The 21426-nt window shown below is 35.8% G+C and overlaps 1 protein-coding gene across 3 annotated transcripts in view; it reads right to left on the minus strand.

Moving 5' to 3' along the window:
* Nucleotides 1–21426, minus strand: part of ZC2HC1A (zinc finger C2HC-type containing 1A) — an 80532-nt gene that overhangs the window by 44299 nt on the left and 14807 nt on the right. For all 3 annotated transcript variants that reach the window (XM_070382214.1, XM_070382213.1, XM_070382212.1), the window contains exons 2-7: nt 20552–20625; nt 18391–18507; nt 11436–11577; nt 9010–9158; nt 3574–3673; nt 2859–2958 (exon numbers count right to left, since the gene is read on the minus strand). In XM_070382214.1, the coding sequence (XP_070238315.1) occupies nt 2859–2958; nt 3574–3673; nt 9010–9158; nt 11436–11577; nt 18391–18507; nt 20552–20625 (682 nt within the window). The remainder of the gene's footprint in view (nt 1–2858; nt 2959–3573; nt 3674–9009; nt 9159–11435; nt 11578–18390; nt 18508–20551; nt 20626–21426) is intronic.

Here is a 21426-nt window from a genome sequence, read left to right on the forward strand (position 1 = left end):
CAAAGAATAAGGTTACATTCTAATAATCATATGGCCATCCCTTAGTTTTCTTGTTTATCAAAATGAAAAGTGAGTTTCTACTAGTATTCTATTGAAAGACTTCTATGAAAAACTGTAGTGTTATCAATGAATTTTCCCACATTAATTGCTGAAGGCTTAATAATGCTATTTTATTAAAAACTATAGAAACACACACAAAACTATAGAAACTACATAAAACTCTAATTTCTACATAAAATTATAGAAACATAAATAGCATTAAATTTTTATAGTTTGTATCAAAGTATACATGAAGTTTACACCAACCTCAGTTCAGTTTAGTTCAGTTACTCAGTTGTGTCTGACTCTGCGACCCCATGAATCACAGCACGCCAGGCCTCCCTGTCCATCACCAACTCCTGGAGTTCACTCAGACTCACGTCTATTGAGTCAGTGATGCCATCCAGCCATCTCATCCTCTGTTGTCCCCTTCTCCTCCTGCCCCCAATCCCTCCCAGCATCAGAGTCTCTTCCAATGAGTCAACTCTTCGCATGAGGTGGCCAAAGTACTGGAGTTTCAGCTTTAGCATTATTCCTTCCAAAGAAATCCCAGGACTGAACTCCTTTAGAATGGACTGGTTGGATCTCCTTGCAGTCCAAGGGACTCTCAAGAGTCTTCTCCAACACCACAGTTCAAAAGCATCAATTCTTCGGCGCTCAGCTTTCTTCACAGTCCAACTCTCACATCCATACATGACCACTGGAAAAACCATAGCCTTGACTAGACAGACCTTTGTTGGGAAAGTAATGTCTCTGCTTTTCAATATGCTATCTAGGTTGGTCATAACTTTTCTTCCAAGGAGTAAGCGTCTTCTAATTTCATGGCTGCAGTCACCATCTGCAGTGATTTTGGAGCCCAGAAAAATAAAGTCTGACACTGTTTCCACTGTTTCCCCATCTATTTCCCATGAAGTGATGGGACCAGATGCCATGATCTTTGTTTTCTGAATGTTGAGCTTTAAGCCAATTTTTTCACTCTCCTCTTTCACTTTCATCAAGAGGCTTTTGAGGTCCTCTTCACTTTCTGCCATAAGGGTGGTGTCATCTGCGTATCTGAGGTTATTGATATTTCTCCTGACAGTCTTGATTCCAGCTTGTGCTTCTTCCAGCCCAGCATTTCTCATGATGTACTCTGCATATAAGTGAAATAAGCAGGGTGACAATATACAGCCTTGACGTACTCCTTTTCCTATTTGGAACCAGTCTGTTGTTCCATGTCCAGTTCTAACTGTTGCTTCCTGACCTGCATACAGATTTCTCAAGAAGCAGGTCAGGTGGTCTGGTATTCCCATCTCTTGAAGAATTTTCCACAGTTTCTTGTGATCCACACAGTCAAAGGCTTTGGCATAGTCAATAAAGCAGAAAGAGATGGTTTTCTGGAACTCTCTTGCTTTTTCCATGATCCAGCGGATGTTGGCAATTTGATCTCTGGTTCCTCTGCCTTTTCTAAAACCAGCTTGAACATCTGGAAGTTCATGGTTCACGTATTGCTGAAGCCTGGCTTGGAGAATTTTGAGCATTACTTTACTAGCATGTGAGATGAGGGCAATTGTGTGGTAGTTTGAGCATTTTTTGGCATTGCCTTTCTTTGGGATTGGAATGAAAACTGACCTTTGCTAGTCCTGTGGCCACTGCTGAGTTTTCCAAATTTGCTGGCATATTGAGTGCAGCACTTTCACAGCATCATCTTTCAGGATTTGAAAGAGCTCAACTGGAATTCCATCACCTCCACTAGCTTTGTTCATAGTGATGCTTTCTAAGGCCCACTTGACTTCACATTCTAGGATGTCTGGCCCTAGGTGAGTGATCACACCATCGTGATTATCTTTGCCGTGAAAAGCTTTTTTGTACAGTTCTTCTGTGTATTCCTGCCACCTCTTCTTAATATCTTCTGCTTCTGTTAGGTCCATACCATTTCTGTCCTTTATCGATCCCATCTTTGCATGAAATGTTCCCTTGGTATCTCTAATGTTCTTGAAGAGATCTCTAGTCTTTCCCATTCTGTTGTATTCCTCTATTTCTTTGCATTGATCGCTGAGGAAGGTTTTCTTGTCTCTTCGTGCTATTCTTTGGAACTCTGCATTCAGATGCTTACATCTTTCCTTTTCTCCTTTGCTTTACTTCTCCAATAACAGTAGGCTCATCTTTTTAAAATTTATATATATTTTATGACTGTATAGTATTGCTTTGTAGATTTTCACAATTTGATATTCAAACATAGCTACACATTATTTTTTTTTACATTATAATAAAACCATATGTAAAGAGACCGATGCTTATCACCAAAGAGAAGTCAATTTGTATCATGCTACCAACTCTTTGACAGCTGTGTGGCTTTGATCAAATTACTTTGCTTCTCTGATCCTCTCCTCCTATGGCAGCGGGGTGGTTTTAATAACAATAATGTTAAATATCTAGCACAGTGCCTGATACATGCTTAAAAAAAATTGTTAGTATAAAAGGTCTACTGTATTTTAAGCAATTTCCTTAGACTAGATTCTCAGAAATAAAATTATGAAATGGAAAATATGAATGTTTAAGGCTCTTGATAAATGCCACCAGAACCTCTTCCAAATTGGTTATACTAATTTAGACTCTCAAGAGCATTATGTGAGCTCCTGATCAGCAATATATTAAAAGTCAAACTTAGAAAATTGAGATGAATGAAAAAGCCAACTGTGTGTGTGCTTGTGTGTACTAAGTCACTTCAGTTGTGTCCGACTCTGTGCGACCCCATGTTACCTAAACAAATAAAATCTTAGTATCAAGCATATATGAATATACATATCACTAAAAATATAAATTCTATGTAGACTTACCCTACATGAGGGGCTGGAATCCCTTTATGGGAGGGAGACAAGGTCTGAAGTTTGTTTCCCGAAGAGCTGCTAACTGAAGACACTTTACCTGAAGGAGCACCTTTTAATAAAAAAGGTATTAGTTTTAATAACACTCTGAAAAAGAAAAATCACATTAACCAGAGCATCTGACAAAACAATGCTTTCATGGCAATAAATCTTCATGGCAAAAAATCAAAATGAATTATCAAATCAAAAATTAAATAAAATTTTTATGGGACAACATACAGCATCCTTCATTTCTAATTTCTGTACTTCTTACAATTTACATACAAATGAAGGTACACTTCAGCAATCAAGATCTTCTTTAAACCATTAAATATTTGCCTATTAAAGATAATTATAAAGTTCAGACAGGTATAGGCAGAAACAAGGGAAAAAAATACTGTGGACAAAGAATCAAGAAAAGGACCTTGGTTGACTACTCTGAAGAGATGATATATCAGTAACTACCTTGAGGGCAGACATTTAGGCTAAAAAAGGACTACAGAACATCTAAAAGTAGAAGCTACTGAAAGTTACTCTATTTTTACCCAAAATAATTACTTATCTTCCACATCAACTCCTAATAAACCTAGTTTTAAATAATCCAAAACGGAATACTGTCTTCATTTTCTTCTCTACTGATTCTGATATTTAAAAAAAAAAAATCAAGTTATTTGACAGATCTCATTACCTACAACAGTTTTGCTAGTGCCGCTTGGTTGGGGTAATCGTGATGATCCCGATGAGGTGGTCCCAGGAGAATTAAACTTCTTAAGTGCAGGCGGCTTATACTAAAATAATGAAAACACAATGTTTTATCAATATCACATTTTGATTATGGATTACAAACCAGTATTTCAAAAGCACACATTTCCTTCAATGAGTCAGATGTTTTACCACCTACTCAAATTACCCAAATTTAGAAAGAGCAGGTTAAAATATATCACCTTAAAGAGAAGTTTCCCAAGAAATGTTCCTTCTCTTAATTGGCATACTAAAATTTTGGCTCAGATGTCCTGCTGCTAAAATAGAGAGTAAGAGTAACTTTTCCCAGGTCAAAGAAAACAATAATGGATCAAATGGAAAAAAAATTCCTCAATGTTAAGATTTTAAATGCCAACCATATTATTAGAAAAAAGGTAAAACCGCCCAAAGATGCTCACTTGGTGATATGGCTTTAAAGGTCAAGCTCTTTGTATGTTCCTTGGTATGGTTTTGTATTTCATATATATAATCCAGGCACATATCTTACTGATGAAAATTCCTAAGAGCACATAGAAACCTAAACAAGTTTTAAATAGCTGTCTAACGGATTACTGCCCCAATGTGAAAATAAAGAGCTAATTCTTCATTAACCTCACCAGAACATGTTCCATGAATGGGATATGGGCTGAGAAAAGATAACGGTATTTCAGCTTATCTCATTTATTCTCATTTTTTTCTCTATGGAGAAATATCACCATCAAGTTTGTTTTACTGTCTCTTATTTAAACAAAAATTGTCTCTGTCACTGAATATAAAAGCATCTCATTGATCACCCACTCCAATATCAAGAAGTAAACTTGCCCAGGGTTACACCCAACTTAACGGAACAGGAATTAAGACTCATACTGTCTTAGTACTAGCCCTGTACGCCAACTATAAGGTGATTATTGTGCTTGCCTGTGTACTTGAGCCCTACGCTTAGGACTTTATGAGAAAAACCGGTTTTAAGCCCAACTTTTAAAAATCAAATCATATTTATAACCTATTATCAGTATAAAATTTAAGATGCTCTGCTATTAAAAACTGCTGGCTAAGCACAAACATTAAAGTCACACATTGTAACTCTTCAAAATTCAGTACTTGACCTTTTACAAAAATAAATCTTGTAAAAGGGTCACACACACACACACAAATAACAAGCACATTTGACACTATAATGCCAGAAACTTCAATTTCTTAACCACTTGGCAACTAGAAAACCTTCAATAACTGTCCGTCAAATGAACAAAATGACTAGGAGACTTTGGAAATGTATATGGAGCCACATAAATATACTGTTTCTTGGAAAACCTGAGGTATTTCCTGTAGTATCAGTCTTTCTCATGAAAATATCAATACTACTGAATACATTAGGAAAGATTTTAAAACACTATGGAAAACAAGACCTAACAAAGACTTGTCAAAATATTAGAGGCATGCCTACTAAAAATATGGTCAATAAAATTGGATTAAGAAACAGGACTGGTGACTCATTTACATTTTGCTAATTATCAAAACAGAGAACAATATACAATGAGAGGTCAAGTATTAGGCAGGAAGAGCCCCAGCAGCATTATATACTGGGAATAAAGATTTTTATGTATATATTAGGAATCTCTATATTAACTTAATGGCTTATAAACAGAAAAAGGCAGAATCTCCTTCAAAAAGTGCTTTGTTTTTCTGCTCTGTATTAAACCGCCTATTATTTTACTCAGTTTTTTGGTCAGATTTTCTGAGATGATGAGAACCTAGCCCAACTGTATCTATCTCCTACAGTATTTCCTATTACTTTCAACCAGAACAAGTCAGGGTAGTTTCCTTACTGACTCCTCATACTACTCTGAATGCCTCTTGTTTAAAACATACTCATATATCTCTCAGTAACTGGCTGTTCCCCTGACCTAGATAATATGACTCCTTCCTTAATGAGCTATATTTTATCTGTTCTACACATCAAGCTGAAATTCTACTGCTAGGCATTCAGGATGACTTTAGCAGCAACAGCAGCAGCAGCAGCAATGATTTCGCATAAATTCATTTTAATGATCAGAATAACAAAATCTATTTTTACAGTTATATCAATATGTGTTTCATTTACCATGTATTAAGGAGGTGATTATTTCATATGTTTTTATACAGATCACAAACCTAATACATTTCCTTGGTAAAATATTTATGTTCACAAAGACTTTTCATTTCTGATAAAATGGGAGAAGGTATATATTTATTTGGACCAGGGCAGCATTCAGCCCAAAGATGGGCACAATAAAGGATAAAAATGGTAGAGACCTAGTAGACGCTGAAGAGACCAAGAAGAGATGGAAAGAATACACGGAAGAACTGTATAAAAAAGATCTTAATGAACCAGATTACTATGATGGTGCGGTTAGTCACCCAGAGCCAGACATTCTGGAGTGTGAAGTCAAGTGGGCCTTTAGAACTGCTGTTAATAAAGCTAGTGGATACGATGAAATTCCAGCAGAACTATTCAAAACCGTAAAGGATGATACCATCAAGGTGTTGCATTCATTATGTCAGCAAATCTGGAAGACCCAGCAGTGGCCACAGAACTGGAAAAGGTTAATACTCATCCCACTTGGATGAGCTAACCACTGGACAATCACACTCATCTCCCATGCTAGTAAAGTCATGCTTAAAATCTTACACACTAAGCTTCAGCATTATATGAACCAAGAACTTCCAGATGTCCAGGCTGAGTTTAGGAAAGGAAGAAGAACTAGAGACCAAACTGCCAACATTCACTGGATTATCAAGAAAGCAAGGGAATTTCAGAAAAACATCTCTCTGTTCCACTGACTACACTAAAGCCTTTGATTGTGTGAATCATGACAAACTGTGGAAAGCTCTTACAGATGGGAATACCAAACCATCTTATCTGTCTCCTGAGAAACCTGTATGCAGGTCAAGAAGCAACAGTTAGTACCCTGTGTGGATTGGTTCAAGATCGAGAAAGTACAACAGGGCTGTCTGCTGTCGCCCTGTTTGTTTAACCTACATCATGAAAAATGAGAAGTCATGAGAAATCCCAGGCTGGATGAGCTACAAGCTGGAAACCAACTAGACTTTAAGAAAAATATTTATAAAGCTATCACAGATAAAAATAACATCATGGTCTGGAGACTATAAATAAAGGCCAAAATTGATTTTATGTAAAATCAAAATAGTGACTACTTCATGGATGCTTGGGGCTGAGAGTGACAGAACATTACATTCTGGGACTGAAATAGTGCAGTGAGGCTTTTGTAAGACTAAGAATAGTCTATTTCTCAATGTTCTTGTGGTTACACATGAATTTATGTGTTGTGCATTTTTTTCTGCATATAATTTACCAAAAAAAAAATAATGGGAAAACTATAAGAAAAAAGTCAGAATAAAAGTGTTGTAAAAGATAAGAGCTTAGAGACAAATATTTAAATATTAACTATGGTGATAACTTTTAAAATATATACATGTATACTTAATTTTCCATAGAGAATAGAAAGCCCTTTAATAATCAGAAAACATTATTAACAATTGAATGGCACATTTTCAGACTTAAAACTTCACTACTTTAAAAGTAGGGTAAGTAAGAATCAATCAGAATACTGAAAATTCCTAAACACAAAATATTTACTGTGTTGCTTGAAACTCATAAGGTAACTCAACCTAACCTAATCTGATACAGCGTCTAAATTATGCATGGGTTATTTAATTTGTTCTTTTAAATAACAATATGTAATTTAGCATACATTAGATAACATTATTTGGTCTGCTATGTCTTCATGGGTCTATGTTAATACAACCATGCTTGAATTTGATAAAATTCCTAATGAAGAAGAATTATGAAAGCTTAAATGGTAGAACTTTTTCTTTAACTACAAGAACCTGATCTTTACTGTATTTGTAGTGGGCTGCAATAAGGCCAGATTACAGTTGATAAATATGATAAGGAAGCATTTAAGCATTTTTAGGAAAAGTATTCTACTTAGTTTACTAATATAGATCCAGTACTTGGTACAGTGTTACTCAAAAATGAGTGAACACAGATGAGAAAATATAGAATTAGACTGAAATAAATATATATGACTGAGCATGGAATCAGAACTGAAAATTTAAGGTTCAAACTAAAAACTACCTGGATTTTACATGTATGAATCATTTGGCACCACAGTGTTGAAATAAACTCATCTTATTATATTTCCTTTACTCTTCTATTTTATTCTTAAAGATCTTGTTGGGTGTTCTTAAACTGTTTAAAAGATATGCTTTGTTTGCCATCTGTTTTGGAAATTCTTCAAAATGAGGTTTCTTTGCTGTTCTTTCCCCACAATGATGATGATAACAATCATATGCTCTATTTCCAAAAATATTTACAGAAATTCAATAGCAGGATTCTCTCAAGGAGGTCTCAATTGCAATGGGATCTTTTAATCCAATATTTTATTCATAAGTAACAAGATAAGTGAATTTGATTATTCCCATTTGCTAAATTTACAGTCCAAAAGAAAAGTTAACAAATGAAAGCTTTGTGAAACATAAAATTTGCTTACAGCAGAGTCTGGCAGGCTACAGTCCATGGGGTTGCAACACTCAGACACGACTTAGCGACTAAACCACCAGTAAACCACTACATAATACTGTCTAAGTTTTTATGTAACAATATACTTAAAGGAAAACAACAGTAGTGCAAAAATAAAGTACACATTACAAAATTCTCTTATGATTTATGGTTCTCTAACTGCTTTCACATACATCATTTCATTTGTTTCTCACAATAGTTACACAGATTACTTCACAGGTGAAGAAATAAAGGCTTACATATATATTAACGTCACTTTTGCCTAAAAGTTCAAAAGTAGAAGTCTGGATCTGAACCTATGCTTTCATTTCCTGAAATGTGTTACTCACATATCACATGAAAATATTCATTATTCACATGATTTTCAAACATGAATTTTTACTGCCAATTTCTCACTCATCTAACCCCTCTGCTGCTGCTAAGTCACTTCAGTCACGTCCGACTCTGTGTGACCCCATAGACGGCAGCCCACCAGGCTCCCCCGTCCATGGGATTCTCCAGGCAAGAATACTGGAGTGGGTTGCCATTTCCTTCTCCATCTAACCCCTCTAGTTTCCTCTGAATCTGCTGTAGTGATTTTTAACCCTTTCTCCATTTTTCCCTAATACCTCTTTAAATCAAGTCTACTTCAAATTTTGTTCTCAAATAGCCATTCAAATTTCTTACTAAATCTTTGTAACATTAATATATAAATTTTAGCAGGTGAGAAAACTGTAGTTAAACGTTCTGTAAAGAACAAACACAAAACCGTGAACTTAAATCACCTTGTTATTTATTTGCAGGAATGATTACAAGGATTACCTGTGTCCGAGAGGTTGATTTTCCTTTGGTATCAGTAGAAAATTTGCCTTTATTACTAATACGTGCTGCCTGTTCTTTACAGAAATTTATATGTCTATCAGCTGCATTTTCATTAAATCTTCTCTGGCAATATGGACACTGAATATAGTCTAAAATAGAAAAAAGAAACAGATTAGTAACAAAATACTTGAAATGAGACATAAAGAATTATAAGTTTTATAAACAGTAACTTAAGACATATACACCCTGTTTGCGAAGCAAAAACTTGTTTCTTTATAACTACCCAACCTGACTTATCAGAACTTAGTAAAGACATTTAAGAAAAAAAGTCTGCTAGCACATGCTACATCACAATTTTCTTCCAGCTTAGAATCAAATTTGAGGGGTGAAAAACAATAAATCCTCACTACAAAAAAATAAGGAAAAATGTTAATTCATTTTTGCCTCTATAATACTATATGTTTTCATCATACATATCTTCTTATCTTTTTTATATGGTAGACTAGGTTAAGTAGTAATAACACATTACATTAAAAATATACTTTAAAAATTGGGCTCATCTGTTAAAATCTTTAATTTTGGTTAGATGAAAGCTGTCAAGAAATAATGTAAAAGACTTTATACAGTTTTATTTTCTTTAGAGGTCCCAACAGATGGAACAAGTGATAAAAATATATCTAATTAACATAATTAATTCAAGTTTAAGAAACAGCAAATGCTTCAAAGATTAAATATGCTTCCCAAATGTAATGCACATTATAAACAAAATTTCTTATAAAATTAAATCTTAAAGTTATCCCAGAAAAAAACAAATTTTGTAGCAGTGTAAAAGATTTCAAATCTATGAGATATCGAGAAGAAATAAATATAACTTAGCAAGGTCACACAAAAAAAATCAATTTATTTCAAAAGGTTTACTTTTTGAGATGGAGTTTGCCTTTTAGAATTTACACTCATCTCAAGCTCAGAAATTTGTTCTGCTAACTATTGAAAGACATCTAAAACCTCTAATAACAAAGAAGTTGTTTTGTTAGGGCTAAGAGATAAAAAAATCTCTAAAGTTCAAATTATCCTGAAGAACTGCCACTCTCTCTCTCTCATTGACTTATGCAAACATGAGAAATATACCCATTTTGGTTCAATCAGATAAAATATACAAACACCTCTAAAACAAAGAGAGAATTCAGTTTCATGGGGAAAATTAAGGTAGAAATAGAAGAGACTCACACCCAGATAGAACATTTCAGAGTTACTCAAAGCATTAAAGTTAATTACTAAGACTCAAACAGGATTGGCCAACAAGGGCCCATGGGCCAAATCCAGCTTGCTTGCAACATGTTTTCATAAAATTTTATTGGAACACAGCCATTTACATATTTTCTGTGGCTGATTTCTACAAACAGTGGCAAAAAGGAGCAGCTGCAACAGAGACCTTATGGCTTTGGATTAACCTAAGCCCTTTATAGAAATTGCTTATCAACCTCTCTTCTACAATAAAATGTTATAAAGGATCATATCTAACTTTCCCTTTACTAACAAATTAATCCCAATCTAGAATACTAACACAATTTTAAAGCAGCTAACTTGCTATATTAAAATAAGTACTTCTTGAGGCTACTCTGTACCCAATGGCAATACGTCAATGGTGCTATTTTAAATCTTTCAGTATCTCAATTATCTCATATATGGTGGCCAGCATCTTGCCTTGCTTTTGGTAAGGATAAACAATCAACTTTTACCCACCAAATGAAGAAAATATAAAAATACATGAATTTAGGGCAAATTTAGTAGTATCTGTTTATATGGTGGTTATCCCACTAGAATAACACATTTTCAGAAGCAAATTATTTAATTCCCCTTTCTAGATGAGAGAATACCAAAGAACTAAGCAATGTAACTATCTGAATCTTACTGAATGTCTACATTTCAATTGACAGTATGCATGATTGAAATGTTTTCCTGGAACATTTAATAGTTACTACAATAATTTTTAAATTATATTAAATACTAAATGGCCACCCACTCCAGTATTCTTGCCTGAAGAATCCAATGGACAGAGGAGCCTGGTGGGCTCTAGTTCATGTAGCTGGAAAGAGTTGGACACGACTAAGCGACTAACACTACACGACTACAATAATTCTTAAATTATATTAAATGCCTTACAAAAAGTACTGAGAGAAAAAGTTTAAATCAAAGTACTGACATAAAAATATAATGCATTTCATGTTGAATACTGCTATGTCTTCATAAGCCTAAATGCCTGGGCTATCACCATTATTTTACAGGAAACTTACCAAGATTATGTTTCATCAAGTTCAACTATTATAAATTAAATTCAAGAATATCTTAATATTTTTAAGAATTCTATCAATACTATCAATATTTTGTCCCCATATAAACACTTTCTGTCAAAATATGTCATATACCAGGATCATAAGACGGTGGAGGAGGTGGGGGAAGTTTGCCACCCTCTTTCAGCACTTGACCAAGGCCTTTAGCTGCTCTTATTGTGGCAATGAACTCTTCATGCTTTCTTCTCCAATTAGATGGCTTCTTTGGTGGTTCAGGCTGTAAACAAATTTAAAAAAAAAAAAAAAAAAAAAAAACTAGTTTTCAAAAACAGTTTTTAATATATTAAAACAAAACTCAAGAAAATATTTTAAATGTTCTCTTATCAGGAGTCCTTAAAATAATCTTCTTCCCAAAGTTATAATTTTAAAAAGAAACTTTAGGCAACTGTATTTATATGCAATTTTTAAATACAACTGTAAATTGTGTCAGCCACTGCTAAATTGCCTTCTGTCAGTGTTATAAACATTTAACCCACCACTCAGGATGTATTTCCCTATTTTCCCATAGTTTCTCCAACAATGTATGATAGTGAAATTTTGTTTTTTTTTTAACTGATGAGAGAAGTGAAAAACAGTTCTTTCTGTGGTTTTTAATTGGCTTTTTCCCTATAATGAGTGAAAACGAACATCTTTTTGTATCATCATGAATTATTTGTATTGCCTTTTCTGTGGTGTGTTTATAAAGCCTGGTCAACATATCTATTGGGTTACTGGCCTTTTTTCTGTTTTTAACAACTTCAAGTAGTTTTTTTTATAGACTAGCCTCACCCTTCCGCCACAATATATCTCTTTTAACCTTGTCTAAGTGTCCTCTGATATGCAGAATTTTTATTTAAATGCAGTTTAACTTACTCTTTCTTTTACTGTCTTCATATCTGTAGTCACTTAGCAAGGTCCAACCTCACACCAAGGTAAAATAAAAATTTCCCATGTTTCTACCTAGTCCTTTCATGGTTTCATTTTTAAGATTTTTAAACTTTTTTTCATTTGGAATTTATCTTGATGTATGGAGTGACATATGGACTCAACTTTATTTTTTGTTTTCTAACATAGCTATGCAGCTGTCTCACCATCCTTTACTGACTTTTCTCCCTATTGAACGGAGACAACACCTTTATCATATTCTGTTTGGCATTTGGGCTTATTTCTGAACTGCCGCGTTCGAGATTCGCGGCAGTGTTCCACTGTTTCAACTGCATGTGTCAATACTCGTTTTTTAAATATTGAGATTTTATAATATTTTAATATGCAGTAAGGGCTTCCTTGGTGGCTCAGTGGTAAAGAACCCGCTTGCCAATGCAGGAGCCATAGGAGATGTGGGTTCAATCCCTGGATTGGGAAGATCCCTGGAGAAGGAACAGAAACCCACTCCAGTATTCTTGCCTGGGAAATCCCATGGACAGAGAAGCCTGGCAGGCTACAGTTCATGAGGTTCCAGAAGAGCTGGACACAACTGAGCGACTAAACAACAAAGGTTAACTCTACTTTATTGTGCTTCTCTCTCAATCTTTTCTGGTTATTCTTACACGTGTATTTTTCCATTTGAGCTTTAGATTCAGCTTGTTTTTTTAAACTACATTTTAACTGGAAAAATTAAACATTACATTCATATACAACTTAAAATCTCTATTTAGCTGAGATTTACTTACCTAAGAATGTGATATATTTCCATTAGAAGACATGTTTGTTTGGGTCTTTCAGTAGTTTTTTAAAGTATTCTTTGTGAAAGTTTTCCACCTTTATTACTATAAGGTTTATTCCTAAACTGGAGAAGGAAATGGCAATCCACTCCAGTATTCTTGCCTGGAGGATTCCATGGACAGAGAAGCCTGGTGAGCCCCAGTCCTTGGGGTCACAAAGAGCCAGACACAGCTGAGTGACTAACACTAATTCCTAAATATTTTATATTTTGTGCTGTTCTTTCTTAAGAATCTTTTAATCATTTTTATATTTCAATGAGTTGTTTGTTGAAATATGAAACCTTTCTGCATATTAACATTACATCCCATTACAACAATAGCCTTTTACTTCTTTTTAATGACTCTATTATTAAAAGAACCACAAAGGAAACCCCTGGCCTAGATGCCTGCCTTTACTATTAAATACATGCGGACATTTAAGGAAGAAAAAGCATCAATCTTTTAAAAACTCTTTCAAAAAATAGAAAACAAGAAAATAACTTTCAAACTAGTCATTATGAAAGCAACGAAATTGATTACACAGACATTCCTGTTCTGCTTCTCTAAATCAACACGTGTCCAGGAGGCCTGCTGCTGCCATCTATACTCCCTCAATTCTTACACTAATCACTTCAAACACAGGACACTTTAAAGTGGCCCCCTCACCTTCAGAAAGAGTATTATCTTTTCCATTAGTGCTTTCTGAGAGCCTCTGCTCTGGACCTCTTCAGATCTCCGTGCCTCCTCCCTACTTCCTCCCTCCTGGCTTTTGTCCAATTTCAGACAGGCTCATTCCACTTTCAGCTCATTCCAAGTTCCTGCAGCTTACCCCAGTTCCTGCCTCTGCTGTGATAAACAAGGGATATGTACTTTCAGATAAGACCCTCATCTTTAAGGAGTCACCTTTCAGGGTGAGGAGACCCCCTCAACTGTAAGGTGGCAGGTTCTCAGATTCTAGGCCATGGGCTCCCCAGCAACTTCCTGCTCTTCTACTGTGGTAGTTTCTCCTGGATCTCAGTTTCTTTGGGCAGCTCTGAGATAACCTTGTGGCTCAGACAGTCAAGAAACTGCCTATAATGTGGGAGACCCAGGTTTGACCCCTGGGCTGTGAAGATCCCCTGGAGAAGGAATGGCTACAGACATGACAAAGCGACTTTGAGAGGAGAAAGAGACATACTTTGTTTGTAGTCCCTGGAGTCAGCCTGAATTTCTCCAAAAATGGGAGCACTGTGAGCACACCACGCGTGCTCAGTTGCAGCTAACTCTTGACCTCATGGACTGCTGCATGCCAAGCTGCTGTGTTCATGGGATTCTCCAGACAAAAATACTGGAGTGGGTTGCCACTTACTCCTCCAGGAGATCTTCCCAACCAGGGATGGAACCTACATCTCCTGCATCTATTGCACTGATAGGCGGACTCTTTACCACTGTGCCTGGGAAGCCCATACTATGATGTTTAAAATCTTCTAATACACTGTTTCTCCAATTAATATGCAGATGATTCATTCAAAGATTTTGTTAAAATGCAGATTCTAATTTATTATGTCTGGGAGGAACCTGAGATTCTGCATTTCTAACAAGTTTCCAAAACAGTGCTACTATTACTGCTCTATGGACAGCACTTTAAAGAGCAAGAAAATAAAACTACTTATCGTAAAGTAAGTTTTTACTTGGCTTTTTCTTAAAGATTAATTTTTTTAAGTATACAAACCTCCTCTTTAAAGAAATAACCTGGATGTCCATCTACAGATGGATGGATAAAGAAGCTGTGGTATATGTAAACAATGGAATATTACTCAGCCCCCCCAAAAAATAATGAATGTGAGTCAGTGGAATTGAGGTGGATGAACCTAAAGTCTGTTACACATGGAGTGAAGTCAGAAAGAGAAAAACAAACATCACATATTAACACACATATGGGATCTAGAAAAATGGTTATTGATGAACGTACCTGCAGGGCAGGAACAGATAACAGACTTGTGGACACAGTAGGGGAAGAAGAGGGTGGGACGAATTGAGAGAGCAGCACTGACATATATACACTACCATGTGTAAACAGAGCTAGTGGGAAGCTGCTGTGTAACACAGGAAGCCCAGCCCTGTGGGGAGGGGAGACTCTAGAGTGAGGCGAGATATACACACACACACTATGCCTGATTTGTATTGTTGTATTGCAGAAACCAATACAACACTGTAAAGCAATTGTCCTCCAATTAAAAAACAAAATCACTGAGAGATCACGATGGATAAACTTAATGTAATTCCCTTAATAATTCCACAAGACAGATAACTACTATCACCATTTTACAGAAAACAGAAGCCAGGGGTAAATCCGGACAGTCTGACTGTTGAGCCAGCTTTCCAACTCACTACTTTATACTGCCTCCAAAGATTTAATTAGTTTATGTAGGCTACTTAAAGTTAACATAATCACATATCTGGCAGGTTACCAGGGAAAACTAAATAAAACCTTGTCCAAGCTTCTCCATCCTCCCCTTAAATATTCATAGACTGAAAAACAAAGATGAACTGACTTCTTTTTTATTATCAAAGGACTTTACTAGTATGATTAACTGTCCCATAGGGAAATGCTTTCCTGTATACAGTGGAAGTGAGAAATAGATTTAAGGGTCTAAATCTGATAGATAGAGTGCCTGATGAACTATGGAATGAGGTTCGTGACACTGTACAGGAGACAGGGATCAAGACCATTCCCATAGAAAAGAAATGCAAAAAGGAAAAATGGCTGTCGGGGGAGGCCGTACAAATAGCTGTGAAAAGAAGAGAAGCGAAAAGCAAAGGAGAAAAGGAAAGATATAAACATCTGAATGCAGAGTTCCAAAGAATAGCAAGAAGAGATAAGAAAGCCTTCTTCAGCGATCAATGCAAAGAAATAGAGGAAAACAACAGAATGGGAAAGACTAGGGATCTCTAAAAGAAAATCAGAGATACCAAAGGAATATTTCATGCAAAGATGAGCGCAATAAAGGACAGAAATGGTATGGACCTAACAGAAGCAGAAGATATTAAGAAGAGATGGCAAGAATACACAGAAGAACTGTACAAAAATGATCTTCACGACCCAGATAATCACGATGGTGTGATCACTGACCTAGAGCCAGACATCCTGGAATGTGAAGTCAAGTGGGCCTTAGAAAGCATCACTACGAACAAAGCTAGTGGAGGTGATGGAATTTCAGTTGAGCTCTTTCAAATCCTGAAAGATGATGCTGTGAAAGTGCTGCACTCAATATGCCAGCAAATTTAGAAAACTCAGCAGTGGCCACAGGACTGGCAAAGGTCAGTTTCATTCCAATCCCAAAGAAAGGCAATGCCAAAGAATACTCAAACTACCACACAATTGCACTCATCTCACACTCTAGTAAAGTAATGCTCAAAATTCTCCAAGCCAGGCTTCAGCAATATGTGAACCATGAACTTCCAGATGTTCAAGCTGGTTTTAGAAAAGGCAGAGGAACCAGAGATCAAATTGCGAACATCTGCTGGATCATGGAAAAAGCAAGAGAGTTCCAGAAAAACATCTATTTCTGCTTTATTGACTATGCCAAAGCCTTTGACTGTGTGGATCACAATAAACTGTGGAAGATTCTTCAAGAGATGGGAATACCAGACCACCTGATCTGCCTCTTGAGAAATTTGTATGCAGGTCAGGAAGCAACAGTTAGAACTGGACATGGAACAACAGACTGGTTCCAAATAGGAAAAGGAGTATGTCAAGGCTGTATATTGTCACCCTGTTTATTTAACTTATATGCAGAGTACATCATGAGAAACGCTGGACTGGAAGAAACACAAGCTGGAATCAAGATTGCCGGGAAAAATATCAATAACCTCAGATACGCAGATGACACCACCCTTATGGCAGAAAGTGAAGAGGACCTCAAAAGCCTCTTGATGAAAGTCAAAGTGGAGAGTGAAAAAGTTGGCTTAAAGCTCAACATTCAGAAAATGAAGATCATGGCATCCGGTCCCACCACTTCATGGGAAATAGATGGGGGAACAGTGGAAACAGTGTCAGACTTTATTTTTCTGGGCTCCAAAATCACTGCAGATGGTGACTGCAGCCAGGAAATTAAGACGCTTACTCCTTGGAAGGAAAGTTATGACCAACCTAGATAGCATATTGAAAAGCAGAGACATTACTTTGCCAACAAAGGTCCGGCTAGTCAAGGCTATGGTTTTTCCTGTGGTCATGTATGGATGTGAGAGTTGGACTGTGAAGAAGGCTGAGCGCCGAAGAATTGATGCTTTTGAACTGTGGTGTTGGAGAAGACTCTTGAGAGTCCCTTGGACTGCAAGGAGATCCAACCAGTCCATTCTGAAGGAGTTCAGTCCTGGGATTTCTTTGGAAGGAATGATGCTAAAGCTGAAACTCCAGTACTTTGGCCACCTCATGCGAAGAGTTGACTCACTGGAAAAGACTCTGATGCTGGGAGGGATTGGGGGCAGGAGGAGAAGGGGACACCAGAGGATGAGATGGCTGGATGGCATCACTTACTCGATGGACGTGAGTCTGAGTGAACTCTGGGAGTTGGTGATGGATAGGGAGGCCTGGCGTGCTGCGATTCATGGGGTCGCAAAGAGTCAGACACGACTGAGTGACTGATCTGATCTGATCTGATCACTAGGAAAAGCTATTACTACTGAAAACAGTTTATTTCAAAAATATATAAATCAGGCCTCAAATTTTGACTACTACACTAAAATGACTCTCAAAAAAAAAGTCAAAGTATTTATGTGATTTATTCTTAGCAAATAAAATATCATGACAGGTGGTATTAAGGAGAGATTAGCTAACATAGGAGATCCCTTGCTTGGTTTCAAAGAAGTAAGTAAGCTGACAGTGGTCAATTTGTGGACAATTGAGCAATGGATAAAACTTCTCCCTGGAAGGCATACTAAGATCACAAATGCTGAAAAATCAATCAAGATAATACTTATTAGGCTAAAGCATTTGTAATTAACAGCTTTCCTTTTGTATACTATATGGATTATGCTACTAGTAACAGAGACATAAACTATAGCCAAAGTAATGAACAATGAGTTACAATGAACATGTGTAGACTTTTCAATTATTTCCAGCCTATAGCTCAGGAACTGACTCTCCAATGCTACGAAAACCTCACTGTAGTTGGACAGTACTTTGGTACTTTTGGTACAGGAAAAGGGAGCTTTTGCTGAAATTCAAAATAAACAAGTTTATGATAACTTCTAAACTGAGAACATGACACAGAATTCTGCTTACTCTTCAATCTTAGCATAACAGATAATTATTTTTTTCATTACACATAGCAGCAAGGTTTATACTATTCAAAAGGTCATAGAATTACCCTAGGTTTAAGAGGTTTTACTGTTGGAATATCAGTTCCTTCAGCTCTTTGTCTGCTTGAATCAAAAGTCTTCCGTTTTTTAGTGGCAGTTTTCTGGCAAATAGGTCCATGTTTTTTCTGTTCAAATAAAGAAATACAACACATCATTTTCTTTTCTACAGAAAGACTATAAAATTTTAATTGTCATTAGAGACCAGTTTAAAACCTGAAGATAAATAATAATAAGGCATAAATAAGACATTGCTTAACTAAATAGCTAAATATATATATATATATATAAACATGCTACAAGTCTTCTCACAACAAGAAAATATAAATATTCTCCCAAAATTTTATTGCAAGTTATTTCATATTCTCCTGGTTTTCACACTGCTAAGAATACGGAAGCTAATGCATGTAAGACACAGCCTTTTAAGTGGGGGCAAAAAAGTTATCTTTATTACTAAATACCTGAAAATAGATACTAGAAAAAGGAATGTAAATGGAAAATGTTTTAGCAATAGGATTACAAAAGCTAACATAATAATAATAGTTTGGCTTACTCTACTCAAGCTCACATAACAGTAGTTTGTTAAGACAGCACAAGACAAGGTGGTCGGTCATGTTTCTGTCTTTTCTCCACAATCATCTCTCCCCCTTTCTGAAACTCATTAAGGATTTTTCTTGTGCTATCTAGTCTATAGTCCATTCCTATAGTTCTTTTATATGTGTAATTTTTTAAAATTATGGTTTCCAACTCATTTAAAGCCATTACAATGGAAGCTCTCTTAAATGATCTCAAATTAACTGGATAAATCATAGTTCTCCTTCCCCTAAATAAAACATGTTGACTAACAACAGAGAGTATACTAAATGCACTTTTTTCTTTTCTGTTTTGATAAACAATGAACAAGTTGGAAATATTAAGCTTTATCTAGGAAAATAGGAAACAGAACCATTTGACTCCATGTTATAGAGCCTCTAATATTTTCAATACAAAATCAATACTCAATTGTTTTACATAGTTGTAAAACACACTTGTTTTCGGATTTCATTCTGACAAACGCAATAATTATAACTATTAGAACAAAATTTCTTATATATTGAAAAAAAAACATGGTTAACAGGCAACTTTCTAGAAATGGCTGTCCTCATATTGAGCAGTATATATCAAAAGAATGTAGCACCTACTCCAAAAACTGATATACAAACTGACAGTGATTATTTAAATATTAAATAAATGAGGGCCAAAAAAGATATACCACCCCCTACCCCCGTGAAAACTCAGCTTAAAGTTTTGAAAATGGTTTGAAAAACAGTGAATCAATGACAACAAAAAGTTACTTAAGTAAGTATGGAGAAGAAAGGATTAAAGAGCTGTTAAGAGAAGTCTGTAGTCAGGTGGCCATTTTGGATCAGTAATTCCTTCTCACTGCTTTAAAGAAAAACTGGAAATAGTAAGGATGTAAAATAAAATGTGACAGAACTCTAAACAGCAGAGCCATACTCAGAGAAAAATCTTCATTCTAAATGAAAATATTCATAAATACCTATTTATATTTGAAGTTAAAACAGAATATATGATATATTGATTTTTTTCTTATTCTCTATTTAGCTAGATATTTTATATTAACATAAGATGTGCTTCTATTTGTATTTGCATACAAATGTATTTGCATTCTAAAGAATGCATAATGTGTTTTAGGAACAGTTTTAATTAAAATACTTTTTCTTTGGGATATTTCAAAAATACATAAGAACTGATAAAATAGTATAATTAGCTCCATTTACTGATCCCCTGCCTCAATAATTACCAACATTTAAACAATCTTATTTCATCTATCTCAAGCCCCGGCTTTTTGTCCTGAGGTTTAAAGCAAATCCAAAACATCATATCCTTCTGCTTCTTTAAATACATTATTTTAAAGAGTATTTCTAAGAGTATTTTGTTTTGGTTTCATCAACAGCCACACAAGGGAAGGAATACTTTAATACCCTAACAGAGGAGTTTTAAAGACCAATCAATCTCTGAAGCAAAGAGAGTACTCTGCAAGAACGAATAGATGGAACTGGTACTCTTGAGCAAAGAACATTAGCCAGTATCTCTTTATATATCTTGCCACTGTTCTGAAGTATTAAACCACTAAAGCTCTATCAAACACCAAAGGAAAAAGGTACTCACCAATGCCACTGGAAAGAATGTTCTTCCACAAATCTTGCAAGGTAACAATTCTCCAACTTGGACACTTCCATTTTCTAGAACAGAAAAGAATGTAGTCAAAATATTCAATGGCTCTTACTGTTAAACGTCTAAATTTTAGTCTTTGCTTAATTTCATATACAAGTGGTCTGCTGCTGCTTCCGAAAAACAGTTGTGTCCAACTTTGTGCGACCCCAGAGACGGCAGCCCACCAGGCTCCTCTGTCCCTGGGATTCTCCAGGCAAGAATACTGGAGTGGGCTGCCATTTCCTTCCCCAATGCATGCATGCAAAGTCGCTTCAGTTGTGTCCGACTCTGTGAGACCCTATGGACAGCAGCCCACCAGGCTCCTCCTCTGTCCACAGGATTCTCTAGGCAAGAATACTGGAGTGGGTTGCCAATTCCTTCTCCAATATAAGTAATCAGTTCTTGTGAAAATGTCTTTTGTTACTTTGAAATAAGCAACTTTACCAATTAAAATGCACAAGACTTAAAGTTATCAGTGGTCAAAAGGCAAATGCTGAACACAGAATTTGTAATTTAAAAATAAACAAACCGAAACTGCTGAAACTGGTTTTGTTCTACTTTAACCAAATCAATTTGTCATAGTCTCTTAATTAATTACAGGCTGTCTCTATTGTAAATTACTAAAGTTTAAAAACAAAATTTATCTGAAGATTAATGTATATTTATCTTCAAAGCATTAAAAAATAACATTGGTGGCTACAGTGGGCTAGAGAAGATGACTAGGAAAATCCTGAGTTTACCTCCTTCTGTGAGCACAACAAAATTTCAACTATTTACAGAGCGGCTATCATGAGAACCCGAAGACTAGCAGAAACAATCTTCCACAACTA

The sequence above is a fragment of the Bos mutus genome, chromosome 14 (genome assembly GCF_027580195.1).
Source record: "Bos mutus isolate GX-2022 chromosome 14, NWIPB_WYAK_1.1, whole genome shotgun sequence".
NCBI lineage: Eukaryota > Metazoa > Chordata > Mammalia > Artiodactyla > Bovidae > Bos > Bos mutus.